We start from the raw sequence: 24,886 nt of genomic DNA, 5'->3' as shown, positions 1-24,886 counted from the left end.
TGAAGCATACAACAGCTGATAAGTACTGGAAGACTTAAATGGGCACTGTCACCAAACTTTTTTTTAAATATATTGTAGTACTTATGTACTACAACATCTCTCTAATATAAATCTATTACAATTTTTTTTCATTAAAATTGTTTATTTTAATGTTGAAAACCGGCCACTAGGGGTCTCCCTCTTAGTGGCCGGCTGCAGGCTGGCGTGACGCAAGAATTCGGACCGATGCTGGTCGGGCATCGGTCCTAATTGATTTAGCCTGCGCTCGCTCCCTGCCAGTCAAATCAGGCAGGTGGGAGCGAGCACTGAGAGCGGATTGGCTCCATGGCTTCACACGCCAGCCCCACCTCCCGGCATCTACACGCCACCGCCGCTGCTGCTCTGCACTTGGGTATGGCTGGGGGGGGGGGGGGAGGGGAGCGGGGTTCGGGGTAGCACTGTGGCAACTTTCAATTTCAACGGGGGGGGGGGGGGAGGAGCGCCGCGGTGCTGCTGACAATGCTATTGTTTTCAACACAGGGTACCTCCAGCTGTTTCACCACTACAACTCCCAGCATGCTGTGACAGCCAGTAGATGTCAGGGCAAGCTGGTAGTTGTAGTGGTGAAACAGCTGGAGGCACCCTGTATAGTGAACTAAGGGCGGAAGTGTCGGCCCCAGCAGGCATCAGTGACGTCATGCCTGCTGGGGAAGTCTGCCTGGTAGTGAGCAAACTGCCATGCAGACAAAAAAGCATTTTTAATATAGTAAAAAATAAAATGTAAAGGCAGGGAGGGGGTTAGGGATAGATGGGCAATAGGCAGGGACAGAAAAAAAAATGGTTGGTGGTAGCTACCCTTTAACATTTTTAAATAGAAGTAATTTAAATATCTGTATAACTTTCTGGTACCAATTGAATAGAAAACTTCTCTTTTCCCTATTGGTACTCCTTTAATGAAAAGTGTAGCATATTTTTCTCATGGTAACAATGAATACTGTAGTGAAACTCGACAGACCCCATTACAAAGTTATTTTGGCCAAACAAGGTTTATTAAAAGGGCACAACTGGTGCGAGAAAGTTAAACAGATTTGTAAATTACTTCTATTAAAAAATCTTAATCCTTCCAGTACTTTTTAGGTGCTATATACAAAAGAGGAAATGCTTTACTTTTTAGATTTCTCTAATGTCATGACCACAGTGCTCTCTGCTGACCTCTGCTGTCCATTTTAGGAACTGTCCAGAGCAGTATATGTTTGCTATGGGGATATTCTTCTGCTCTGGACAGTTCCTAAAATGGACAGCAGAGGTAAGCAGAGAGCACTGTGGTTATGACATCAGAGAAATCTAAAAAGTAAAGTATTTCCTCTGTAGTATATAGCCCCTAAAAAGTACTGGAAGGATTAAGATTTTTTAATAGAAGTAATTTACAAATCTGTTTAACTTTCTGGCACCAGTTGATAAAAAAAAAAAAAAAAAAAAAAAAGTTTTCCACGGGAGTACCCCTTTAAATAGATTTCACATATTTAGGCCACATACTAATTCTGTTGTTTTTAAAATCATTGACGTTTTGTATTCTGATGACATGATGACACAGAGCTCAGAATACAAAACGTTGCCGTTTTCCTCCAGTGCTTGGAACTCTGAAACATCACAGGTCAGGTCAGGTTTCCTTCCCCGTCATAAAGTAGAGGACAGAGATGAGTCCGAAGAGGGAGGAATAAAAGGGAATCATGGGGCCTGTACTAGTGAGCACTTAGACTGGTGCCGTTCTGTTTATGAATGCAGATCAGTTAAACAAGGGCACCATGAGGGAGTGGGGCAATTTAATATTTTACAAAATGATACACAGAAACAGACACTGGAGATACATGTGAGCATGTGCTCATAATTTGTTTGTTTGTTTTTGTGAAATTGGATAAAAATCTGTAAGTCTTTGAGCCTTACAGCACTAGATGTAAGGGGGTGTTCACATGGCTACAAAATGCACCCATAAAGCACTGCAGCTCTGAGCCAAGGACATTGCGATGGGACCCGGGATTAAGGCAATGATGCCACACCACTTTGGACATGGAAATCAGTGTGTTTTCTGCATCCAAAACAGCTATAGTACATGTGAACCTACCTTAAGTCCAGGTTCACATGGCCCACAACAGGCAGACCCCTGCAGTTTTACTGAACCATAGATCACCACAGAAGCCTATAGCAACCATACTGCAAATGAGGTAGAGCAATGTGATAATGCAGTTGTGGTTTCCCATTAAAGCAGTAGTGTTTCATTGAATTTTTACTGAAATAGATAACATTATTATTAGAGATGAGCGAACTTACAGTAAATTCGATTCGTCACGAACTTCTCGGCTTGGCAGTTCATGACTTTTCCTGCGTAAATTAGTACAGCCTTCGGGTGCTCTGGTGGGCTGGAAAAGGTGGATACATTCCTAGGAAAGATCGTAAAGATAAATGGGGGTGACTGGTTCTCAAGTTTGACTTGAGAACCAGTCACCCCCATTTATCTTTACGAATTTTCTGCTTAATCAGGGTATACAGGAGATTATACCCAGACTGAAGTTCTCGGTCACCACACCAGATTGAGTACATCTCACACTTCCTTAATCGTTTTCAATTCCTAGGAAAGAGTCTCCTAGGACTGTATCCACCTTTTCCAGCCCACGGGGGCACCTGAAAGCTGAACTAATTTATGCAGGAAAAGTCATCAACTGCCGAGCCGAGAAGTTCGTGACGAATCAAATTTAATGTAAGTTCTCTCATCTCTAATTATTATTATTATTATTATTTTTTAAATATAAAAATATGCACGTGCTATAGTGGTGCAATTTTCTTTTACATTAATGTAACTGTCCAATGAACAAGTCAACTATCCAAAAAGGTTACCATGAGGGCAGCTCACAGTAGGGCCATGTTCACACGAGCATACATTCTGCACCTTCAATCTGAAAGAATCTGCTGACATTCCTTGGCTAATGCAAGTGAATAGGGCATTTTACATTATATTCTCACGCAGCTGAAAAATGTGCACAGAATAATGCATCTGCAGCAGATGTTAAACCCACAGTATGTTCATTATTGCCATAGATGCCACACAAAACAACTGGAGATTATCTTGATGAATAAATATGTGGCTGATCGTCGTGTGGACCGCTAGAATATCTGCAAGAGGAATCAGCATTTCAACCCCTGGATTTCTGCTGTGGATTATTTGTTAAATCCATGGCCCAATTACCTTTCTTCAATGATCCGGTGTTCTTGCACATCATTAAAAGGAAATGGGTGTCCAGACAGTGAGTAGATCCATACATCTTAAATATTTCAGCATTTACATAGCCTGTTCTTAAGATAGTGATTATACATTAAGACACATGCAGATGAGAAAATACAGGTAAACTGCATTAGTGGATGGGTGACTAGTTCTCTAAGAAGGGGTGCAGTGATGAAATAAGGTCCTATGTAACTGTGGCTACGGGAGTGTGTAAGAAATGGCTTCATTGTGCGTAAATGAGTAGTCTCTGCTGTGCCTTACGACTTGTTAGAAAAGAAAATTATAGAAAAAGTTGTGCGCAGTGAAGTGTACACTCTACACCTAGATGATTTGCACAGGTCATTTAAATTCCATATCCCAATAAATATAAAACAATTTAGGTGTATCCCAAAGTCCGACTTAAGATAAAGAGGAGACAGGACTGGTACGGTGGACAGGATGTAAAGCAATCCCTGTGTATTAAATCCTGACTTGGTTCGATCTGTGTCCTATTTGGACAAAATAAAATTGTGAAACGTCTCAGTGGACTTATAATGTGAATGTGAATTACTATATGGGTGATTTGTGTCAGTCATTATAAAGTGGTAACTTGTAACTGCAGTAACAGACATGGTGCTAATAGTCTAAAAAATAGCACGCACCGAATACTCTTGTTTAGCAGTAACTATTAATTGGATTAATTGGAGTGTTAAAGGGGTACTCCGCCCCTAGACATCTTATCCCCTATCCAAAGGATAGGGGATAAGATGTCAGATCACCGCGGTGCGGCTGCTGGGGATCCCCGGGATCCCCGCTGCAGAACTGCGCTATCATTACAGCACAGAGAGAGTTCGCTCTGTGCGTAATGACGGGCGATAAAGGGGACGGAGCCGCGTGATGTCATGGCTCCGCCCCTCGTGACATCACGGCCCATCCCCTTAATGCAAGTCTATGGCAGGGGGCGTGACGACCACCGCACCCCCTCCCATAGACGTGTATTGAAAGGGGCGGGCCGTGACATCACGAGGGGCGGAGCCGTGACGCAACGATGCTCCGGCCCCTGTATTGCGCGTCATTACATGCAGAGCGAACTTGCTCTGTGCTGTAATGATAGCGCAGTGCCGCAGCGGGGATCCCCGGGCTCCCCAGCAGCGGCACCGTGGCGATCTGACATCTTATACCCTTTCCTTTGGATAGGGGATAAGATGGCTAGGGGCGGAGTACCCCTTTATATGGAATAATTAGAAGGCCACCATTTTAAGTACTGGTACAATAACTCCTGGTAAGTGTCACTAACTGCAGTCATTCTGTAACTAATCCTACTGGTGGGGACTGGAAATCTTTACTTCCTTGATAGTCAGGTCTACCCACAGTTGTGGTGCAGTGAGAGTTGAGACTCCCGAGTGAACCTAAAGACAGATTCTTTTGTATACACTGATAAATGGAAGCATCTGAAGACTTCATCCAAGGGCTTAAATGAGTACAGGACCTTTTGGGCACAAGCGTGCAGTTATTATCTATGCACCCTATATCAGCACTATGTGATTCACAATCTGTGGGGGAACTCAGCTGATCATCAAATACCAAAGGCTGCTGATCATCTGCCTCTTCACAGATCACAAAAACTGTGTTTGGCTTTTCAAAGTCCATTGGGAGCTCCTTGGCTCGCATTCCATTGGTTGAGATAATTTTGAATGAGTTCGGAGATCCTATGGAAGGCTTTTGGCAAAGACTGTTCTCCTTTGTAAAGGCAGATGTTTGGTCACAGCGGACACAGTCAGAGGAATCACTTAGCAATCCAAAGCATGGTTGTGTCCTCCTGAGGTTACCTGATGGGAGATTTCTATGGAGGTGTGCAGAGTGTGTAAGGGGATAGGATGCATTACTGTCTGAAGATTCAGAATATAAACGAATAACATTTTCCCCAATTTGTGCAGCAGACCCCGCTCTCCTGGGGATATTGGGGCTTAAATTCTTCACAGGTGCTGCAGAACCCTAAAAAAAAAAAGCAAGAGTGTGTGTTACTGGCATCACATATGGAACTGGAACCCGGGAATAATGTAAATGATGGCATTACAGTGCTGTGTAGTATATTGCCACTATATAAGCAGTAATATATAACTGTGAAAAACAACCAGATGGCATTTTGCATGAGCAACAAACAGAAATCAGCATCAATTTTTTCCCTTTGGGTGAAACTACTGACCTCCTGCGTGTTCTACATAACCCCCACTGTCTATGGAAAGGTTTTAAAGCTGCTTTAGGTCACCACACAGTTTTTCAGGCTATAGATGGCTTACAAAAGTGGGAACCTTTCCACGCAGTACACTTTTTGGCAAAAATGATGTATCTTTAATCTTGTAGTTTCATACCATTACAATGATAGCCAATTTCTACAGGCTTTATTTTGTTTTACTACTTTTAAAAAATTAGGCAAAAATTGGTATGTTAAAAATTGTCCTCTTCTGACCTCTATAACATATTTTTCTGTATGTGGGGCTGCATGAGGGCTCATTTTTGTGCCATGATCTGTAGTGTTTTTTCTTTGGATCTGGAGTTTTTGATCACTTTTTATTATTTTTTTTCTGAAGTGAAGTGACCAAAAATATGCAATTCTGATCTTCAGTATTTTTTTTTTTTTAACGTTTACACCATTGACTGTGCGGTTTAATTAACATTTTTTTTTTCAAACATATTTTGTTTCGCTTTTGAAGACAATATTTATGTGACATACATGTTGGTTCCACGCAGGGAAGTCTAGTAGTGCAAAACAACGTCAGAACAAAAATAAACAAAAAATAAACATGCTCTTATGATGCAGTACAGTTTTCTTACAAATTCAAATTCACTCCTGGGACTCCAACATAGCTACTGCTAATAATAGGGATAGGTCTAGAAGCTATGACAATATGTAGTTAGACCCTCAGGTGGGTAATCGTAAGGCCCCTAGGGTATCCCCCAATGCTCCCAAACAGTGTCGCGGAAAGGTTGTACAATATCTATCATCTCTGCTTCTGTAAAATGTGATACAATAAAAGTGTTCCATTTGTCAAAGAATTTGGCTGTCCGTGTGGTTTTATGTCTCTCAGTGTCCAGTCTGTCAATTCTGAAATAACTCTTCATTTGTGATATGATCATTGCTAAAGTTGGAGCAGAAGAATCTAGCCATGACGCAAACAGGCAGCGGAGGGATATATGTAAAATGATATGGACCATGGGAGGTACCCTAGGTCCCATTGGCGTCGGATCGTCCGGTGGTCTGAATTGGTGAAAGAGTAGTGCCCTTGGTGTCTTAGGTAAATCAAGATTCCATGTGGTGTTGATGTGTGATAGAATCATCGACCAGTATGCCTGTGTGTGAATACAAGTCCACACCCCATGCCAAAGATCAGTGAGGGGGATGAAGCATTTAGGGCATGAAGTTATCCTGTCAGGGAAATTTGGTGAGGGAAGAATATTAAAACCATATATCGCTTTATGAGCTAGTTTGTAATACGATTCCCTCCACCTTTCATATATAATGTGACGTCTCACTATGTGCCAACCCCTTAGAATACAAATCGGATATGTCATCACCTGGTATCCAAGAGGACCAAGATTAAAAAACAGTGGTGTTAATTAGTGCTTGTCTCAGTACCGGGTAAATGTCTGAAATAGATATTTTGCGGGGCCCCGTTCCTATCAATCTGTCAAGTGCATGGTCTGCGGCTTCCGAGTCTAATAATCGAAGTCTGGAGGAGAAAAAAAGAGTACATTTGGTTCAAGGGGAGAATGTGTGATGGAGGCAAGTTGAACCGAGTCCTCAATTCAGTTGGTGGTATCCAGCGTTTACTAATCTTGTCCATGAAGTCACCCGCTGTCAACAGTCCCCTATCCGTCCATATGGAGCGTACTACTCGGGAAATCTGTTGTGGCGTTTCCGGGTGGCCTGACAAGGGGTGGTGTTTTGAAATCAAGAAGGGAAAATGGAATAACTTTCTGGTCTCCTTCCATGCCATTATCGTGTCCCTCAGGAGGACCGAACTTTTTACTAAGGGAGGGAGCCGTGCGTATGAGGTATGGAGCAAAGCGTTGAGGCTAGATCCGCCTCCATACGATAAGTGGCATGGTAGGAGGAGCCATGAATCCAGTCTACTAGGAATCAGAATAAGCAGGCTAGATTATGGTCTTGTATATTAGAGAAATTTAAGCCCCCCCCCCCTCCTGTTTGCTCAACATCAATTTGCGTAGGGCTATTCTAGGTCGTTTACCCGCCCAAATAAATTTTGTGAATCCAGAGTTTAACTGTTTTATGTCTTTGTGGCAGAGGAGGATGGGTAACGTCTGTAGTGGGTATAATAAGCGCGCAAAGCTTATCATCTTTACCAGATGACAACGACCCATAAAGTTTAAAGGTATGGACCTCCATCTGTTTAATTATGCTTGAATTTTGGTGAGTAAGGGTGGGAAATTAAGAGTATATAACTTATCTGGTGTACCTCCCACTCTTATCCCCAGGTAAGTGACATAGGTGTAGGTGATCCGTATGCCCGAGTCTGGAATGTCCCTCATCCATCGTTGGGGTGTAGGCCCCAGCGGTAATAATATTGATTTGGATACATTAATACGGAATCCTGATATGTCCTCAAACAATTTTAGGTGTGCTAGGATTCCGGTAACAAAGTTCCTGGATCATTTATGAAGAGCAATAGATCATCTGCAAACATCGTCAATTTGACACTGGATTCCTTTATTTTGATGCCCTCATAAATGTCCGAGGAAATCAGTGATCGAGCCAGAGGTTCAATCGCTAGATTGAACAAGAGTGGGGACAGAGGGAATCCCTGACGCATGCCCTTATATAAAGGAATGGGGGAAGACAAGATCCCCGGGGTGTAAACCCTTGCAACCGGTGCCCTATACATTCCTGACAAATAGGTATGGAATGCCCCTTGTAGACTGATCTTATCCAGCACCATCCCCAGCCAGTCCCAGTGGACATTATCAAACACCTTTTCAGTGTCAAGAGTTAGCAGTGCCGGTCGTTCCCCTAGCTGGCAATGGTGTTGGATCCTATCCAGGACAGCCATAACTGTCCTTATATTAGTGGTAGCCGATCTGTTCCTTATGAATCCTACTTGGTGGTGACCTATAAGAGAGGGCATAAATTGTGCCAGTCGATCTGCTAAAATTTTTGATATTAGCTTGATGTCCTGATTCAACAAGGAGATTGGACGGTATGACCCAGGGTCTGTCAAGTCCTTATTAGGTTTCGGGAGCACCTTTATATAAGCTAAAGAGGCTTCCGTGGACAGTTGACCTGTGGAAAGATACTCATTATAAACACCCCCTAATGACGGGGTAACCTAGAGCTTTGTAAAATTCTCTGGGATATCCATCCTGAGCCGGAGCTTTGCAATTATGTAAGTGTTTAATCGCATATGATACCTCCGTCTCCGTTATCGGGGCGTTGAGAGTGTCTCGTTGGTCCTCTGTCAGAGTTGGCATTGCTATTTGTTCTAGCATGCGAGCACTAGCGGAGGGATCCGATTGAGGACTACTATATAAATTTCTATAAAAAAGTGTTCTAGGATGTCGTTTATGCGATGTGGATTATTGTGCGTTCTACCTGTGGAGTCCCTAAAGGCCGTGATATGTTGGGGTGCCTGTTTAGCTTTAGCTAAGTGTGCCATTAGGCGGCCTGTCTTATTGCCATAACGAAAGAGGTCAACTTCCATCTGTGATCGTTTAAGGTGTTCCTTGCGGTCCAGCCATAACTCATAATGAGCTCTTGCCTCCATCCACATTCTCTTATTATCTGCAGTCGGGGAAGAAAGAAATGTCGCATACGTCAGTCGTAATTGGTCACTGGCCGTAGTAAAATTGGCCTGGGCCGTTTTCTTTAGGTGAGACATATGCGCTATTAGTTTGCCCCTTAGTACCGGTCTCCCAAAACAGAAGAGGGTCAGATTTGTGTTAGGCATTAAAGGAGCCAAATTCCGTCCACCACCCCCTTAATAGTTCTAGGAACGTTTCGTCCTTAGTCAGAAGTGAGGGGAATCTCTAAAGGATGTCTGAGCCCCTTGGAAAAGATGGTAGCAGGGATACCATTATAGGTGTGTGATCTGAGAGTGCCAAGTCCCCGATGTCTGCTGATTGAACACGATTACTCAGTTCAGTATTTAGGAAAATGTAATCTATTCTTGACCATGAATTGTGCGCATTGGAGTAGTGTGTGAATTTGCGATCATCGGGGTGGCTAGAGCACCACGCGTCTTGTAAGCCTAGTTGTGTTATAAAGGTCAGCAAAACTAGATCCCTGGGCCTAACTTGTATAGGTAGAGGGGACAAAGATTTTCTGTCCACTACCGGGTCCATAACCGAATTAAAATCACCCCCATAGATCCTTGCTTTATTTGAACCCGTTTGGGTCTTATCAATTAAGTCTCTGAAAAAGTCAGAATTTGTCCCGTTAGGTGCATATATGTTATATATACTCATTTGCTCACCGTGGTGATCTATGGAGAGATGGGAGAATCGTCCCTCAGAGTCATGAGTATGGGAGAGAAAGGTGAATGAGAATGATTTATTGATCAATGTTAGAACCCCCGTCCTACCCTCATGTGCCGGTGAACCATATATGTGACCTACACACTGTTGTCTCATTCTAAAAAAGTCTCGGTCATCTAAGTGTGTCTCTTGCAGCAGGACTACATCTGGGTGTAGTCTTTTGATATGGTGTAAGAGCATCCTTCTCTTATGCGGAGACCGGAGACCTTTTACATTCCAAGATATCAGGTTTACCATGGTGTCAACGTAGTCATAAATATGCGTGGCAAATACAGGGTCTCGTCATGTAATTTGCATGGTATGCTAGAAAGTGTCCCTACCAGTACGTCAAAAGTCAGGAGCATAGAAGGTCCAGGAGTGTAGAGCATAAGACCAAGAGTCATGAGCATTACAAACATTACATAAACAAAAACTTAACCGAAAGAATCCCAGGTGGACGACCCCACCCAGAATGAAATGTGAAGTAAAACCATAGATAACCCTGGACGTGACAGGGAAATATCCCTGTCCTACAATAGGCTAAAGGACCCCCTTTTTTCAGGCAATCCAGGCCACCGAGGAGGAAGTCTTTATGTACGCAACAAACGGGGGACATGCCCCCCCCCATACCCGGCATGTCACCTGGAGCGCCCTCATTTTGTTGCAGGGAAGATGGAAGACTGTCCGCACTTAGGCCAGTGTATGAGAAAGTCCCACAGTCCCAGGATATCTCAACAGTAGAAACAGCAAACAGTCCCTCTATATCCCATGACAATCAGTAGGGTCAAAAAGACAAAACCGTAAGTGAAAAAGAAAAACATACGACCTGAGATGATCATTAGCAGTTCAGTCGTCAGCGAGCATAGTATCAGTTCTGAACCTGAATGACCGGAAGAGAATGTTCATGGCAAACAAGTATTCTCCAATTATCAGTCCGGGGAGGGATTGCGGCGGTCACGGGGCTCCGGAGAATAAGCCGATGTCCTGGTGGAAGATCTTGAGCGACGAGGTCCTCTCTGTGAACGGGATCTCCTCTGTGATCTCCTAGCAGAACGCAGTGCTGAATGCCTCTGTAGGTTGCCCAGAGCTTTTGAGGCTTCCTCCGGTGTTTTATAGACCGAAATGCTCCCATCTGGGTGAAATACTCTCAATAGTGCCGGGTGCTGAAGTTGAAACCGGTAATTGGCCTTGAATAGGGAAGTGCATGCATTGCTGAAGGCTCTGCGTTTCCTGGACACTTTCACTGAATAGTCCTCAAATAAAAGAAGGTGCATGCCCAACAGTTCAAATGGTTGAGTCAAACGCCTATACGCCCGAAGTACCTCCACCTTATCATTGAAGTCCAGGAAGCGGAGTATCAATTGCATTTTGTCGGCTATCAGTTGGTAATCAATTAGTCCCTCCATGGTCTCTGTAGCAGGTGAGGTCTGTGACTGTGAGTTAAGTGGCTGGGAGGCTGCATCAGCACAGCTATCAGCAGCGTGTCTGGTAGTTTCAGGTAAGGACACTTCCATGTCTGAATCCCTCTGTGTTACTGGAGGGTAAGGGGGAGGTGTAGCTGGGCTTTCAGGGCAATCTTGTGAGCCTCCCATATTGTGTGGGGATGCTTGTGGCTGTGCTGTGTCCGCAGGCATTTTGATTTGCAGTGTGCTGCGTGGTGAAGGGGCCTCTGCTGATAGCACGGGCGCCATCTTGGCAGCATTGCGTTGTGGCGCTGTAAGCTCCGGTACCTGTGGAGCCGGCGCCGCGCTTCGCTGAACGAAGCGATCCATCCCGGTGTGAGGCGGGGAGCAGCTGTGGGATGAGCGGGCTCTCCGGGCGGCGATACGGGCAGTTACAGAGCTGTTTCGGCTGGGTTATGCGGGAGCGCACGTCCTCTGCTTCCTACATTGCCCGCGCCGGAACCGGAAGTCTAATTAACATTAAATTTTAATAGTTCAGACATTTATGCACATGGGAACATGCCCTCAGACCCCACAATCAACCTTGATCTCAGTGTTTAAAGGGTTTATGCCAGACCTCACTTTGATCGCTTCATAGTTCTGGAGCGGGCGCAGGGCATATATTTGAGTCCTTAAAAGGGTTACTCCCCCCCAGACAATGTATCCCTTATCCAAAGGATAGGGGATAAGATGTCTGATCGCTGTGGTCCCACTGCTGGGACCCCCCCCCCCCCCCGCAATCGCCGTGCTGCACCTGTGCCGCACCCAGCATTCTAAACAGGATGTAGAACACTGGGTTTAGACAGCCGCAGATGTGACGTCACACTACGCCCCCTGCATTCATGCATACTGCGTGAAGGTTGCGAGGGGTCCCAGCGGCGGGATCCCCGTGATCAGACAGCTTATCTGCTATGCCTTGAATAGGGAATAAGATGTCTGTGGGAGGAGTAACCTTTTAAGGTGTGAACTAAAAGAGTAATATTGGAGTAATATATATAACTAAAAGAGTAATATATATATTTAAATGTATATATACTCACGCTGTCTACTAGTTTTGTGAAGGAACCACTTGAGGTACGGCTGCGCCATTTCATCTGTAGTTGAGGCAACAGGCTGTTAAAAGTGCGCATACTCCAGGCTCTCTGTCTGACTGGATCTACTTCATCACCTTTATTTGCTTTGTCCTCTACTGTTAGGTCCACACTTGTGTAATCTGACGTGAGCCAATCAGATACGGAGGCAGGGCTGGTTACACTTCTCTTTAGGTTTCCTACCTAAAATGAGAGTCCACAATGAAACCAAAACATTAATGCAGTAGTGTGTATGGCTGCCTGCTGAACTAATATCACCAAGCCTTGACGTGGCTGCACGTCCTGAGCTGCAGGGAAAATACAGTGGTTTGCATTTTGAAAATAAAAGTGATAAAAAGCATTAAGAGTCATTTTAGAAATCATTCGATAAGAACACATCAACACGGCTCATATAAGCCTACAGTGAGGCATTGTTGAAATCTGCTTCTGGAATTTCTGCGGAATCAGTATATAAAGGGAATTACTTTTTATGCATCACTGTTTTTTCTGATATGTTCACAAAATGTTGATCTATAAATGTACACAATGGGGGGTATTTATCAAAGGATTTATGTGTTTTTTTTCACATAACTTTGGCGCAATACTTTGGCGCAGTGTCTTTTTGCGCCAAAGTTTGGCGCATCTTCTCCACTGTCATTTTTACAACTTTCTCAAAATCACACGGTCCTGTGTGTGATTTTAACTTCAGTCAGTAATTCATAATTTGCGCCAATCGATCATTGGCGCAATTTTGCACCTTTAGGGTATTTTTTGGTGCAAATCACCGCTAAGAAATTTTGCACATGGAAAACACACTTAGCAATGTCAGAAAATGTAAAGGCGTCAAAATACATTAAAAAGGGCTGCTCAATACTATCCTGCGACATAGTTGTCTCTGAGGGACCTTCACCCTCCGTTGAGCCAGCATTGGACATGGCCACACAGGTTCAGGAAAGGTAAGCACTAAAGCAGTGGTCTCCAACCTGCGGACCTCCAGATGTTGCAAAACTACAACTCCCAGCATGCCCGGACAGCCAATGGCTGTCCGGGCATGCTGGGAATTTTAGTTTTGCAACATCTGGAGGTCTGCAGGTTGAAGACCACTGCACTAAAGTAACCAAAAAAAAAACTACTCAAGTTGAAAATAAAATCAATTTCACATGGTGGCTATAAACCCCACAAAAGAAAATAACTCATCATGTCGCTTGCTGATATACTGCAGGAGGGACTCCGAAATGGCTGCTCTACAGGGTAAAATATGCTGTCCTCTGTGGTGGTAAGTTCTGTGTAAAAGGCGCTGTGAACAGCTGATTTCAACATTTGAGCTAAAATTACTAACAACTTGCACCAAATGATAAATTTGGTGCATGTCCACGAAAACCAAAGTGAAAAAAAAAAAGGGTAAGAAGAAACTGTCAACAGGCAAAATTGATAAATACCCCCAAATGTGCTTTTAAACATTGAAACTGTATTTGGCTATTATTTACGTCAGAATTTCTGTGCTGAATTCCAGTGGGGAATACGCCTAGTACAATTCCAATGTTTAAAAACACATTGGGCCTCATTTACAAAGCCAAACAGACAGTTTTTATTGGGTTTTTGGAGGACAAAAAATAGTCTACATTCTCACAAATCACTGGGAGAGTTTGAAAAAACCCTACATTTGGGCCTGGCTAATCAAAAAATAGGTGTAACATTTTTCAAAAATGTCCAAAACCCGATGAAAAAGTGGAGAAGAGTGAATTTAAAAACCTGAATGCCAGAGGCTGGTGCAAAAACAGGTAAAATGGTTGGTTTTTCCCCCACCATGGTTCTTATGGGCAATATGCATAAACTAGGTAAGCCAAAATTGAAAAGACTGGTTCACTTAACTCTAATTTCATCAGAATTTATATTCCTGACTTGATAGGATATATGGACAAAAATGATTTTTTATACCTTAAATGTGTGGAAATTTTACTGTTTACTTTGTTTGCATTATTATATGGTAGTACTTTCTAACTTTATCTGTGATTTATTCAATATTTATTGCACAACTTTATTTGTAGGATTGCTAACATAATCCACTTTCAGCCTTTTCTTCTATCTGGTCTGTAGAATATTGTCGCTATGGCTCGCAGCCTCAGTGTCAAAATGCATGCTCAAATGTAATTCCCAAATTGTGAAAGTGTTATGTCTTAAATAAAATCGTTATGGTTCACAGAGCAGATTTTACACCCAACTAAATTTCTCAGGAATTCTGCAAATGCTTTGGTAATCTCATTCTTTTGCATGGATGGTTGTTGGGGTGGTGTCTCTTGCCTCAGATTTTCACAGACCTGAAGAGCCACTGTTTATTCCCCCTTTTTTTTTTTTTACCTTCCGGTGTGGAAAAAAAACAAAAATCTTTTGCGCCCAAAAAGGGCATCTTCGTATATAACACACGAAGAAGAAGAGGACAAAAAAAAAAAAAAAAAGAGCAGACAAAAACCTTACACTCTTAGTAAATCAGGACCATTGTGTACATTTATAGATTGACCTTTTGTAAGCATATCAGAAAATACAGTGATGCATAAAAAGTAATTCCCTTATTACAATGCAGCAGTAAAGACAGTTATCCGTAACTTGACGTTGGTGTGTTCCTTTACTCCCCGTGTCTGGCCCAGGAGAAGCTGTCTCCAACCCATGACCGTGTATAGGATAACGATGCCCTGGCGTCACAAAGTGATAAGGTATTTCCCTGTACCACACATCAGTTTGTGCACATTTTTTTGGAGGAGTGGGAGCAGATGTTACTGTCAGTTCCAGCTTAAACATGTTCAACAGGGTTACAGTGAGTTTGGGGAATTACCCATTGTGGTGAATTTCCTCTAACTACTGGCTAGTGATTGGAGTTCAATGACACAGAGCATTCCCTTTTTAAAAGATGGCACTCTGGGTAGACCTCTACAAGATATGGGAGCAGACTGTCAGATAGAAAGTTCCTAGGACATAAACCATCCAAGGATTGTGGTCTGATGAATAACCATCATAGGGCATGCCCAGTAAAAACACTTCCCAGACCAGGACACGGTGATCCCTGGCCTGTTAAATCCCAAAAGTGCACCCATAGGATACAGCTGTATGCTATCTATGCCAAATGTGGAAAAACTGAAATGACTGAAAGGGAACCTCTAAAACATAGCTTTTAATGTGCACATCTAAAAATGTACAAATATAACAAGTATCAAAAAGTAGAAAAGTAGACAAAATAGAAAAAATATATATTATAGGACCGCCATCAGTGTCCTACCATATAGGTGTATCTAAGCAAAGCGCATCGTCTCTCCAGTTATGAGGCTCAGTTACTGTTGCGTAACCACTGACACCTCACCATATATATTCACATGAGGGACAGCCCGCTATGCAGATAACACACACAAAGCATTGTTCACGAACAATAACCAATCCTGAATATTGCTATTGCACAATGTAAGCTATTAAACCAATAAATGTATTCACATCTCCTGTATGCCCACAACCCCACTGCAGTTGTATAGGGGTGTGAGCAGGCAGGACATATCAATACTAATGCGCATTAATCAGTGCTGCTATATAGCTGCTGAGGGTAGTATCCTAGTTAGGAATCCAATGCTCTGTCCAAAAATGAATCAACCACAATGTACAGTCCACCAATGTATGCGAACTTGTAGTATATCAGTGAGGACTATGGATATCAAGTCCACTGTTCACACTTTAGCGCAGCCGCGCCTCCAGTCAGGTAACTCTCTGTCAGCTATAGTACACAGCAGTACTGCTTACATAGATTCATAGTAATGGCAATCCACTAGATCATGCACTTCAAGATATCAAGCTCAATGCGTTATTAGGTTGTCCTCACAGGAATAATGGTTATTGTCACAGACGTTTAGCCAGCATACAGTTGTTGATGTATATTAGCACAGCATTCAAATAGTGTATATGCACAATATTATCAGTTAGATATAGTATAGAGATTCTTGGATGTCCCCAACAGATGAATTGAGTAGCCAGTTCACACTGTGCGGTTTGAACTTATATTCAGCATATCTTAGTATAAATACTGCAGTTACTCCAGATAGGACCAATATTGTCCACATTAACAAAGGCAATTTACAGCACACAAGCCTGATCTCCTAGTGTGCCAATATACAGTCCATAAAGATCTTTGATGGTAGTTCACACTATGCGATATAATCACTCACAGATTGCACACTTGGGCATATATTGCCGTCCATCAGTAGCTCCAAAAAATAGCACTGTGAGTATATACTAGTGTGGTAATTTTATGTTGCTGAATTAATGAATACAAGTTGCAATGTGTTCCACCAGTAGCGAGGTACAGCGATGGGGAGCCCATGCGCCCCCAGTTACACTAACCTGTACCACAGCTGGTGGGAGGACCAATTTTTATTTTGTGAGGACAGGTCATCTTGGACGGGCCATATTTTACTATGGCTCCGTTATATAGATGACGTGTTTATGATTTGGAACTCGAGTGAAGATGAATTCCACAGTTTTGTCAAACAGATTAATCAGAATGACCTGGGGCTTGTATTCACTAGCACAATTCACAAATTTCAACTTGAGTTTTTGGATCTGAAAATTCAGGTACTGTTGGATGGTTCTATTCACACTACAGTGCATAGGAAAGAGACAGCCACAAATACCCTGCTTCGGTGGGATAGTTTTCATCCTCTCCCACTGAAGCAGGGTATACCAACGGGGCAATACCTTCGAATGCGTAGGAATTGCTCTACGATTGAGGAATTTCAGAAGAAGGCAGATGAGCTACGTATTAGATTACAAGCAAGAGGATATCCAAATAAAGTCCTCAAGAGAGCTTATAAACGAGCCCTTAGTTCCCAAAGGACACAATTACTAACTCCCAAAGATAGGAATACAGAAGAAAAACTAAGTAGAGTTATTGGGACCTTCGATGAAAAGGCTGTAGAAGTTAGAAATATTGTTAGCACCTACTGGACTATTCTAACTACAGATAAGCAGTTAAAAGATCTGATCCCCAATACACCTCTAATTACCTATAGAAGAGGACAGAACTTAAAAGAGAGACTGACCATCCAGATAGGTGGCTCATGTCAAATAAACCACTTGGAACTTTTCCATGTGGGAAATGTAACATCTGCCCCCACATTACTAAGAGTACAATATTTATGAGCATCACTACACAACAAACATCCATGAATAGGCATTTTGCGAACTGTGAGACGAGGGGAGTGATATATCTTCTGACCTGTGGGTGTCCTCTGAATTATGTGGGGAAGACGTTTAGGCCCCTGAAAAACGCCTTCAGGAACACCTAGGGGATATAAGGCACTTAAGAGATACCCCAGTGGACAAACATTTTGCAGAATGTCATTCCAGCAACGGTGAGAGCTTGAGAGTACAAGTCATTGAGGTCATACCACCCCCCAGGAGAGGAGGGTGTTGGGATAAGATTCTGCTTCAACGTGAAGCAGAATGGACATTCAGGCTTGAATGTGTTAAACCTTATGGCCTCAATGACTTTATATCCTATGCATGTTTCATTGACTAGAATTGTGGCTATATATACTTTAAATCCTTAGGTTACCCATATAAGCTGGTAACATCGTGCTGGTACAATTGACGAGACTTCTTAACCTATTACATTTTTCTTTCTTTTTTTTCTGTGTTTTGTGAAAATTGATATAGAATATCTATCACGCCTGTTGTCCATCTCCTCTGCCCGACACATATAGTCAGTATTAGGTTCTTAGTTACCTTCTGACTGATAGCGCACCTAGTTCCCCCGGATCTTGGCAGATCGTATCAGCGGTGTGCATAGCTAGCCACTCCCAGTGACGTGGCACACCTCTGATTGGAGCCTTAGACCGCGGGAACAGGTGAATGCAGGTATATTAGTTTGTAGCGCGTGTTAGTTTAGCACGGCCGCCATCAGAGCAGCATGCGAGGTGCGAAAATTGCACTGTAAGACAGTAAGGAGACCAAGCTTATGAAAGGTCCCTGAGGATATTGAGCGATTGAAACGCGTTGGACCCTTTATGGATACGATATGATACTAAGGAGCCACCAGTCGTCATGTACCAGTATGCAGACGCTCGGACGTGAATCAAGCACCTACGGACACAGCTAAGTGTTTTTGCAAGCACATCCTTATCAGTATATCTACATTACTATCTGGGGACATTGGAAACTACCTAGTGTGGGAACTATTTAAATGTACTCCAGAGAATCTACCTGGAGATATAGCTGTATACACATTGCAACTTGTATTCATTAATTCAGCAACATAAAATTACCACACTAGTATATACTCACAGTGCTAATTTTTGGAGCTACTGATGGACGGCAATATATGCCCAAGTGTGCAATCTGTGAGTGATTATATCGCATAGTGTGAACTACCATCAAAGATCTTTATGGACTGTATATTGGCACACTAGGAGATCAGGCTTGTGTGCTGTAAATTGCCTTTGTTAATGTGGACAATATTAGTTCTATCTGGAGTAACTGCAGTATTTATACTAAGATATGCTGAATATAAGTTCAAACCGCACAGTGTGAACTGGCTTCTCAATTCATCTGATGGGGACATCTAAGAATCTCTATACTATATCTAACTGATAATATTGGGCATATACACTATTTGAATGCTGTGCTAATATACATCAACAACTGTATGCTGGCTAAACGTCCGTGACAATAACCATTATTCCTGTGAGGACAACCTAATAACGCATTGAGCTTGATATCTTGAAGTGCATGATCTAGTGGACTGCCATTACTATGACTCTATGTCAGCAGTACTGCTGTGTACTATAGCTGACAGAGAGTTACCTGACTGGAGGCGCGGCTGCTCTAAAGTGTGAACAGTGGACTTGATATCCATAGTCCTCACTGATATACTACAAGTGGACTGTACATCGTGGTTCATTCATTTTTGGACAGAGCATTGGATTCCTAACTAGGATACTACCCTCAGTAGCTATATAGCAGCACTTCAAGCGGTTCAATATGCATATTATTCCCATACAATATGTCTGATTAATGCGCATTAGTATTGATATGTCCTGCCTGCTCACACCCCTATACAACTGCAGCGGGGTTGTGGGTTTACAGGAGATGTGAATACATTTATTGGTTTAATAGCTTACATTGTGCAATAGCAATATTCAGGATTGGTTATTGTTCGTGAACAATGCTTTGTGTGTGTTATCTGCATAGTGGGCTGTCCCTCATGTGAATATATATGGTGAGGTGTCAGTGGTTACCCAACAGTAACTGAGCCTCATAACTGAAGAGACGATGCGCTTTGCTTAGATACACCTATATGGTAGGACACTGATGGCGGTCCTATAATATATATATTTTTCTATTTTGTCTACTTTTCTACTTTTTGATACTTGTTATATTTGTACATTTTTAGATGTGCACATTAAAAGCTATGTTTTAGAGGTTCCCTTTCAGTCATTTCCGTTTTTTGTAATATTGGGAGACCTAACCTATTTATCCTAATATCAGTGTTTAATATGCCAAATGTGGACCCAGCCATCCATAAGGTTCAATAGTAAACGAGACATCACTCCAGATGAACTTCTGCCATTTGTCCAAGATCCATTGACATCTTTCCATGTGAGACATTGTCTGAGATGAAGTAAGGTCGTTAGAGGACCACTTATCAGTCTTCATATGTTAATCCCCATCCAACATAAGATATACCACATGGTTATAGTGAAAATGTATCTCAATTGCTTGCTATTGGTCTGTTGGGTCAGTTGGGCCTCTATGGTTTATTGTTGCTGAGATACCAAACATGTAACCTGACTATAACCTTTTGGCTAAAAACATATGGCCTGCCACTGAGTAATCATCTGTCCGATATCTGCCACTAGTTCACCTAGTCTACTAATGCCATTGTTCGGAATAGTCAACAAGTGTGTCTGTTCCAGAAATACTCTCACCATACCTCAGGGGCCAAAAAATCTGCCTGTGGTCAAAGACAGTCAGGTCACCATGTTCACCTATGACTTTCAAATGTTGCAGAGGAGAGGTCAACACATAACCTGAAGCCAATCAGGGCACAGCCACCACATAATAGTGTGTTATTGGGCACTAGATTTTTCTAAGGCAGTAATCATTCAGTGTATAAAAAGATTACTAGAAAAGTTACCTTTAGCTGTTAACAGATTGCAGGCTGCCTTACGACAGGAATAAGTCTACAATTAGAATTACTGCCAAAATTACATGGAAGCAGCTCTTCTGTATCCCATCTAATCACCTCATCTGCACTACTTGTCTTCTACACCCTTTACTTATGGAGACAGGTACATTTTCGCTTCAACCTGTCCCCTCTTCTCCCGTCCCTCTCCTCTGCAATCCTTCCTTCTCCCCGGCCTCCAACCCTCAGACTTTTCTTGGTGGGTGGCCCAACGCCTGACCGAGTTGTCTGACTTTCTGGTTAATAAGCAACTTATAGCTTTGGATACCTTTATGGATCACTATCAAGCTCCCCACCAAATCTTTTCATTTCTTCATTCCTTAGCTCCAGGCCCATTGAAGGTTTCCTCCACTATTTTTAAATCTGTTGCGAAATATTCTGCTCTACAGAAGGGGCTACTGTCGATCTTATATTCAGAAAAGGCAATTTATGCTACCATGGGAGGAGGACTTCAGATTAACTATGTCCCTGCCACATTGGCAGGCCTGTTGTGAGGTTGTCAGCAAGGAAAGCTCTCAGGTCTTCCTTATGAACACTTTCTTGAAAATATTACACTGTGCTTATCATTTCCCTTCTCATTTGCATTCTATGTTCCCCTCCATCCTAACCCTTTTGTTCCCGTGGCTGTACCCAAATTGGTAATATGCATCATCCTTTGTAGAGTTGCCCGATGGTTCATAGTTTTTGGGGTAGGGTCATTGACCTTCTACGTGAACTTACAAATTTCTCCTGCCCCTTTACCCCATCATTTTGTCTCCTGATGGACAAACCTCCCTGAATGCTATTCTGATTCTTTCAGCTGTCTAATTTTGTGCTGCTGGCACAGCGAATGCATACTGCCATTAAATGGAAACAGCCAGACCTTTCATATAATCGCACGGGTTAAATAGCATTTTGATCTCCGAAAAGCTGTCTGCTATGAGGGAAGATGGGTTCAACAGGTTTCATAAGGGGACGGGAACCCTGGTTAACTTCTCGTTACTGTCCAGACCTCAGATATAAATGTGGCAATGTTATTTTTCTTTTACTCTATTGTATTCATAGACATGATTGCTTTGTTCTTTTTTTTTTATTTATCCTGTATATCTCTCTACCTGGGCAATTTCAGCAGAGAGAATGTCAGCAGAGAGCACTGTGCTCGTGATTCAGCAGAGAGCTCTGTGTGTTCCAAAAAGAAAATAATTTCCTCTGTAGTATTCAGCAGCTAATAAGTACTGGAAGGATTAAGATTTTTTAATAGAAGTAATTTACAAATCTGTTTAACTTTCTGGCACTAGTTGACTTAAAAAAATTTTTTTTTCCACTGGAGTACCCCTTTTAACCCCTTGGGGATCAACCCCTTGGGGATCAAGTACTAGATCATTTTTTGCAATTCTGACCACTTTCACTTTAAGCATTAATAACTCTGGGATGCTTGTACTTATGAATTTGATTCAGAGACTGATTTTTCGTGACATATTCTACTTTATGTTAGTGGTAGTGGTTTTTGTTGATACTTGCATCATTTGTTGGTGAAAAATTCCAAAATTTCATGAAAAAATTGAACATTTTGCATTTTTATAATTTTGAAGCTCTCTGCTTGTAAGGAAAATAGAAATTCCAAATAAATTATATATTGATTCACATATACAATATGTCTTCATTATGTTGACATCATAAAGTTGACGTGTTTTTACTTTTTGAAGACATCAGAGGGCTTCAAAGTTCTGCAGCAATTTTCAAATTTTTCAAGTAAATTTCAAAATCTGAATTTTACAGGGACCAGTTCAGTTTTGAAGTGAATTTGAGGGTCTTTATGTTAGAAATACCCCATAATGGACCCCATTATGAAAACTGCACCCCTCAACGTATTCAAAATTACATTCAGTAAGTTTGTTAACCCTTTAGGTGTTTCACAGGAATAGCAGCAAAGTGGAGGCGAAAATTCTAAATCAATTTTTTTTTTACTAACATGTTCTTGTAGACCCATATTTTTTATATTTACAAGGGGTAAAAGGAGAAAAAGCCCCCCCAAAACATGTAACCCAATTTCTCTCGAGTAAGGAAATACCTCATATGTGGATGTCAAGTGCTCTGTGGGCACACTAGAGGGCTCAGAAGAGAAGGAGCGACAATGGGATTTTGGAGAGTGAATTTTGCTAAAAATGAAGCCCCTATTGTACCAGAACAGCAAAAAAAAAACACCCCACATGGTATACTATTTGGGAAACGACACCTGTCAGGCCCAAGGCCTGATTATTAAAATTCTATATGTGTATTATAAATTATAACTGTGTGTGATGTATTATCCAAGACATGGGTAAGAGGTCATTCAGACGGTGTATCCTTTTGTGTATTGCATTTTATTGGGTTCTGGCTGTTTGTTTACATCTCCTTTGAAGTCAAAGGCTCTTTTGAAGCAGCAGGATGTAAGGGGCACTCTGGTCCCATCATATAATCACACAGATAAGGGGGCCAGGAAGAGAGAAGACCCCCTGGTGGGATCAGATTTTTATTTGGGGGGGGGGGGGGGGGGGGCGACAATGTAAGGGTTTAGTGTATATGTAGTGTTTTACTCTTTATTTAGGGTTAGTGTAGTGTAGTGTTTCTAGGGTACATACACACGGGCCGGGGTTTACAGTGAGTTATGTGACAGCTGGAGGCACACTGGTTGGGATTGGGAAACATTGAGTTAGGTAACAGACTACCGCAGTGTTTCCGCACCACTGTCTGTTTCCTAACTCAGTGTTTCCCAACCCATGTGCCTCCACCTGTTGCAAAACTACAACTCCCAGCATGCATGGTCTGTCAGTGCATGCTGGGAGTTATAGTTTTGCAACAGCAGGAGGCACACAGGTTGGAAAACACTGAGTTAGGAAACAGACAATACTACTTCTCCCAGCATGCCTAGACAGCCGAAGGGCATGTTGGGAGTTGTAGTTATGCAACAACTGGAGGAGAGCAATTTGAAGACCACTGTGTAGTGGTCTCAAAACTGTAGCCCTCCTGCAAGACTTCAACTCCAAGCATGCCCAGACTGCCTAGGCATGCTGGGAGTTGTAGTTTGGCAACATCTGAAGGGCCAGATGTTGCTGAACTACAACTCCCAGCATGCCTGGACAGTCTCGGCATGCTTTGAATGGACATCTGGAGCGCTACAGTTTGGACACCACTGTATAGTGGTCTCCAAACAGTGCCCTTCCAGATGTTGCAAATCTACAACTCCCATCATGCTGAGACTGTCCAAGCATTCTGGGAGTTGTAGTTCTGCAACATCTGAAGGGCCAGAGGTTACAGAACTACAACTCCCAGCATGCCTGGACAGTCTGGGCATGCTGAGAGTTGTAGTTTTGCAACATCTGGAAGGACAGTGGTCTCCAAACTGTGGCCCTCCAGATGCTGGGAGATGTAGTTTTGAAACTCCTAGATACAGCAGTGAAGATCACTTTACGGCAATCTTCACTGCTGCATCTGGGAAACCGCCGCCGCTGCCTCCACTTGCCTGGCGCCTCCTGTCAGCCGTCGGTCCATGGTCCCTGGTCCCCGTGTGAAGCCAGGTAACCGGCGCATCCACAAGCCCCCCGCACATCCTGCCATCTTCCCCCGCTCTGCCCCTACATCCAGGGGCGGGCAGAGCGGGGGAGATGAACTTTCACCCCCCACCCATGTCCTGCGATTCGCCAATCAGTCCTGATTGACCAATCGCAGGGGATAGGAGGAGGTGGCCACCCTTGCCACCTCGCTCCTATTCTTATGGATGATCGGGGCTCCGATCATCCCTATTTTTCGGGCTATCGGGTCATCAGAGACCTGATCAGCCCGGAATCGCCATGAATCTCCGATCTGAATTGATCTCCGAAATGGGGGGGGGGGGGTTGTCTGAGGACCTCCACAGGCATTTGCATGGAATGCCTGATGAATGATTTCAGCAGGCATCTTGTTCCGATCCCCGTCCGGCTAGCAGCGGGGATCGAAATTCCCACGGGTGTACAGGTACTCCCTTGGTCCTTAAGTACCAGGACGCAAGGGCGTATCCATATGCCTGTGGTCCCCAACAGGCTAAGTAGTAAAATAAAACCTACATAAATTGGGTATTCATGTAACCGTATGGACCTACAGAGTAAATATAAGGTGTAATTTTTACCAGAAAGTGCACTGCATAGGAACAGAAGCCCCGAAAAGTTACAAAATGGCGCTTTTTTTTCATTCCAAAAATAATTTTTCTCTGTTTCGACGCAGATTATGTTATAAAATAAGTGATGCCATTACACAGTACAATTGGTGATGCAAAAAACAAGCCCTTTTATTTTGGTCTGTAGGTGCAAAATTTAAATAGTTATGAGTTTTAGAAGGGGAGGAGGAAAAAAGGAAGGTGCAAAAATGAAAATTGACCTGGTCCTTAAGGCCAAAATGT

The 24,886-nt window shown here is 42.8% G+C and overlaps 1 protein-coding gene across 1 annotated transcript in view; it reads right to left on the bottom strand.

Annotated features, from left to right (window-relative positions):
* Positions 1-4,458: 4,458 nt before the first annotated feature.
* Positions 4,459-24,886, bottom strand: part of LOC130283407 (uncharacterized) — a 151,220-nt gene continuing 130,792 nt past the window's right edge. The window contains exons 7-8 of the mRNA XM_056532854.1: positions 12,246-12,479; positions 4,459-5,230 (exon numbers count right to left, since the gene is read on the bottom strand). Of these exons, the coding sequence (XP_056388829.1) occupies positions 4,538-5,230; positions 12,246-12,479 (927 nt within the window). The 3' untranslated portion in view covers positions 4,459-4,537. The remainder of the gene's footprint in view (positions 5,231-12,245; positions 12,480-24,886) is intronic.

The sequence above is a fragment of the Hyla sarda genome, chromosome 1, assembly GCF_029499605.1.
Source record: "Hyla sarda isolate aHylSar1 chromosome 1, aHylSar1.hap1, whole genome shotgun sequence".
NCBI classification, from domain to species: Eukaryota; Metazoa; Chordata; class Amphibia; order Anura; family Hylidae; genus Hyla; species Hyla sarda.
This window is presented reverse-complemented; position numbering and strand designations above follow the sequence as displayed.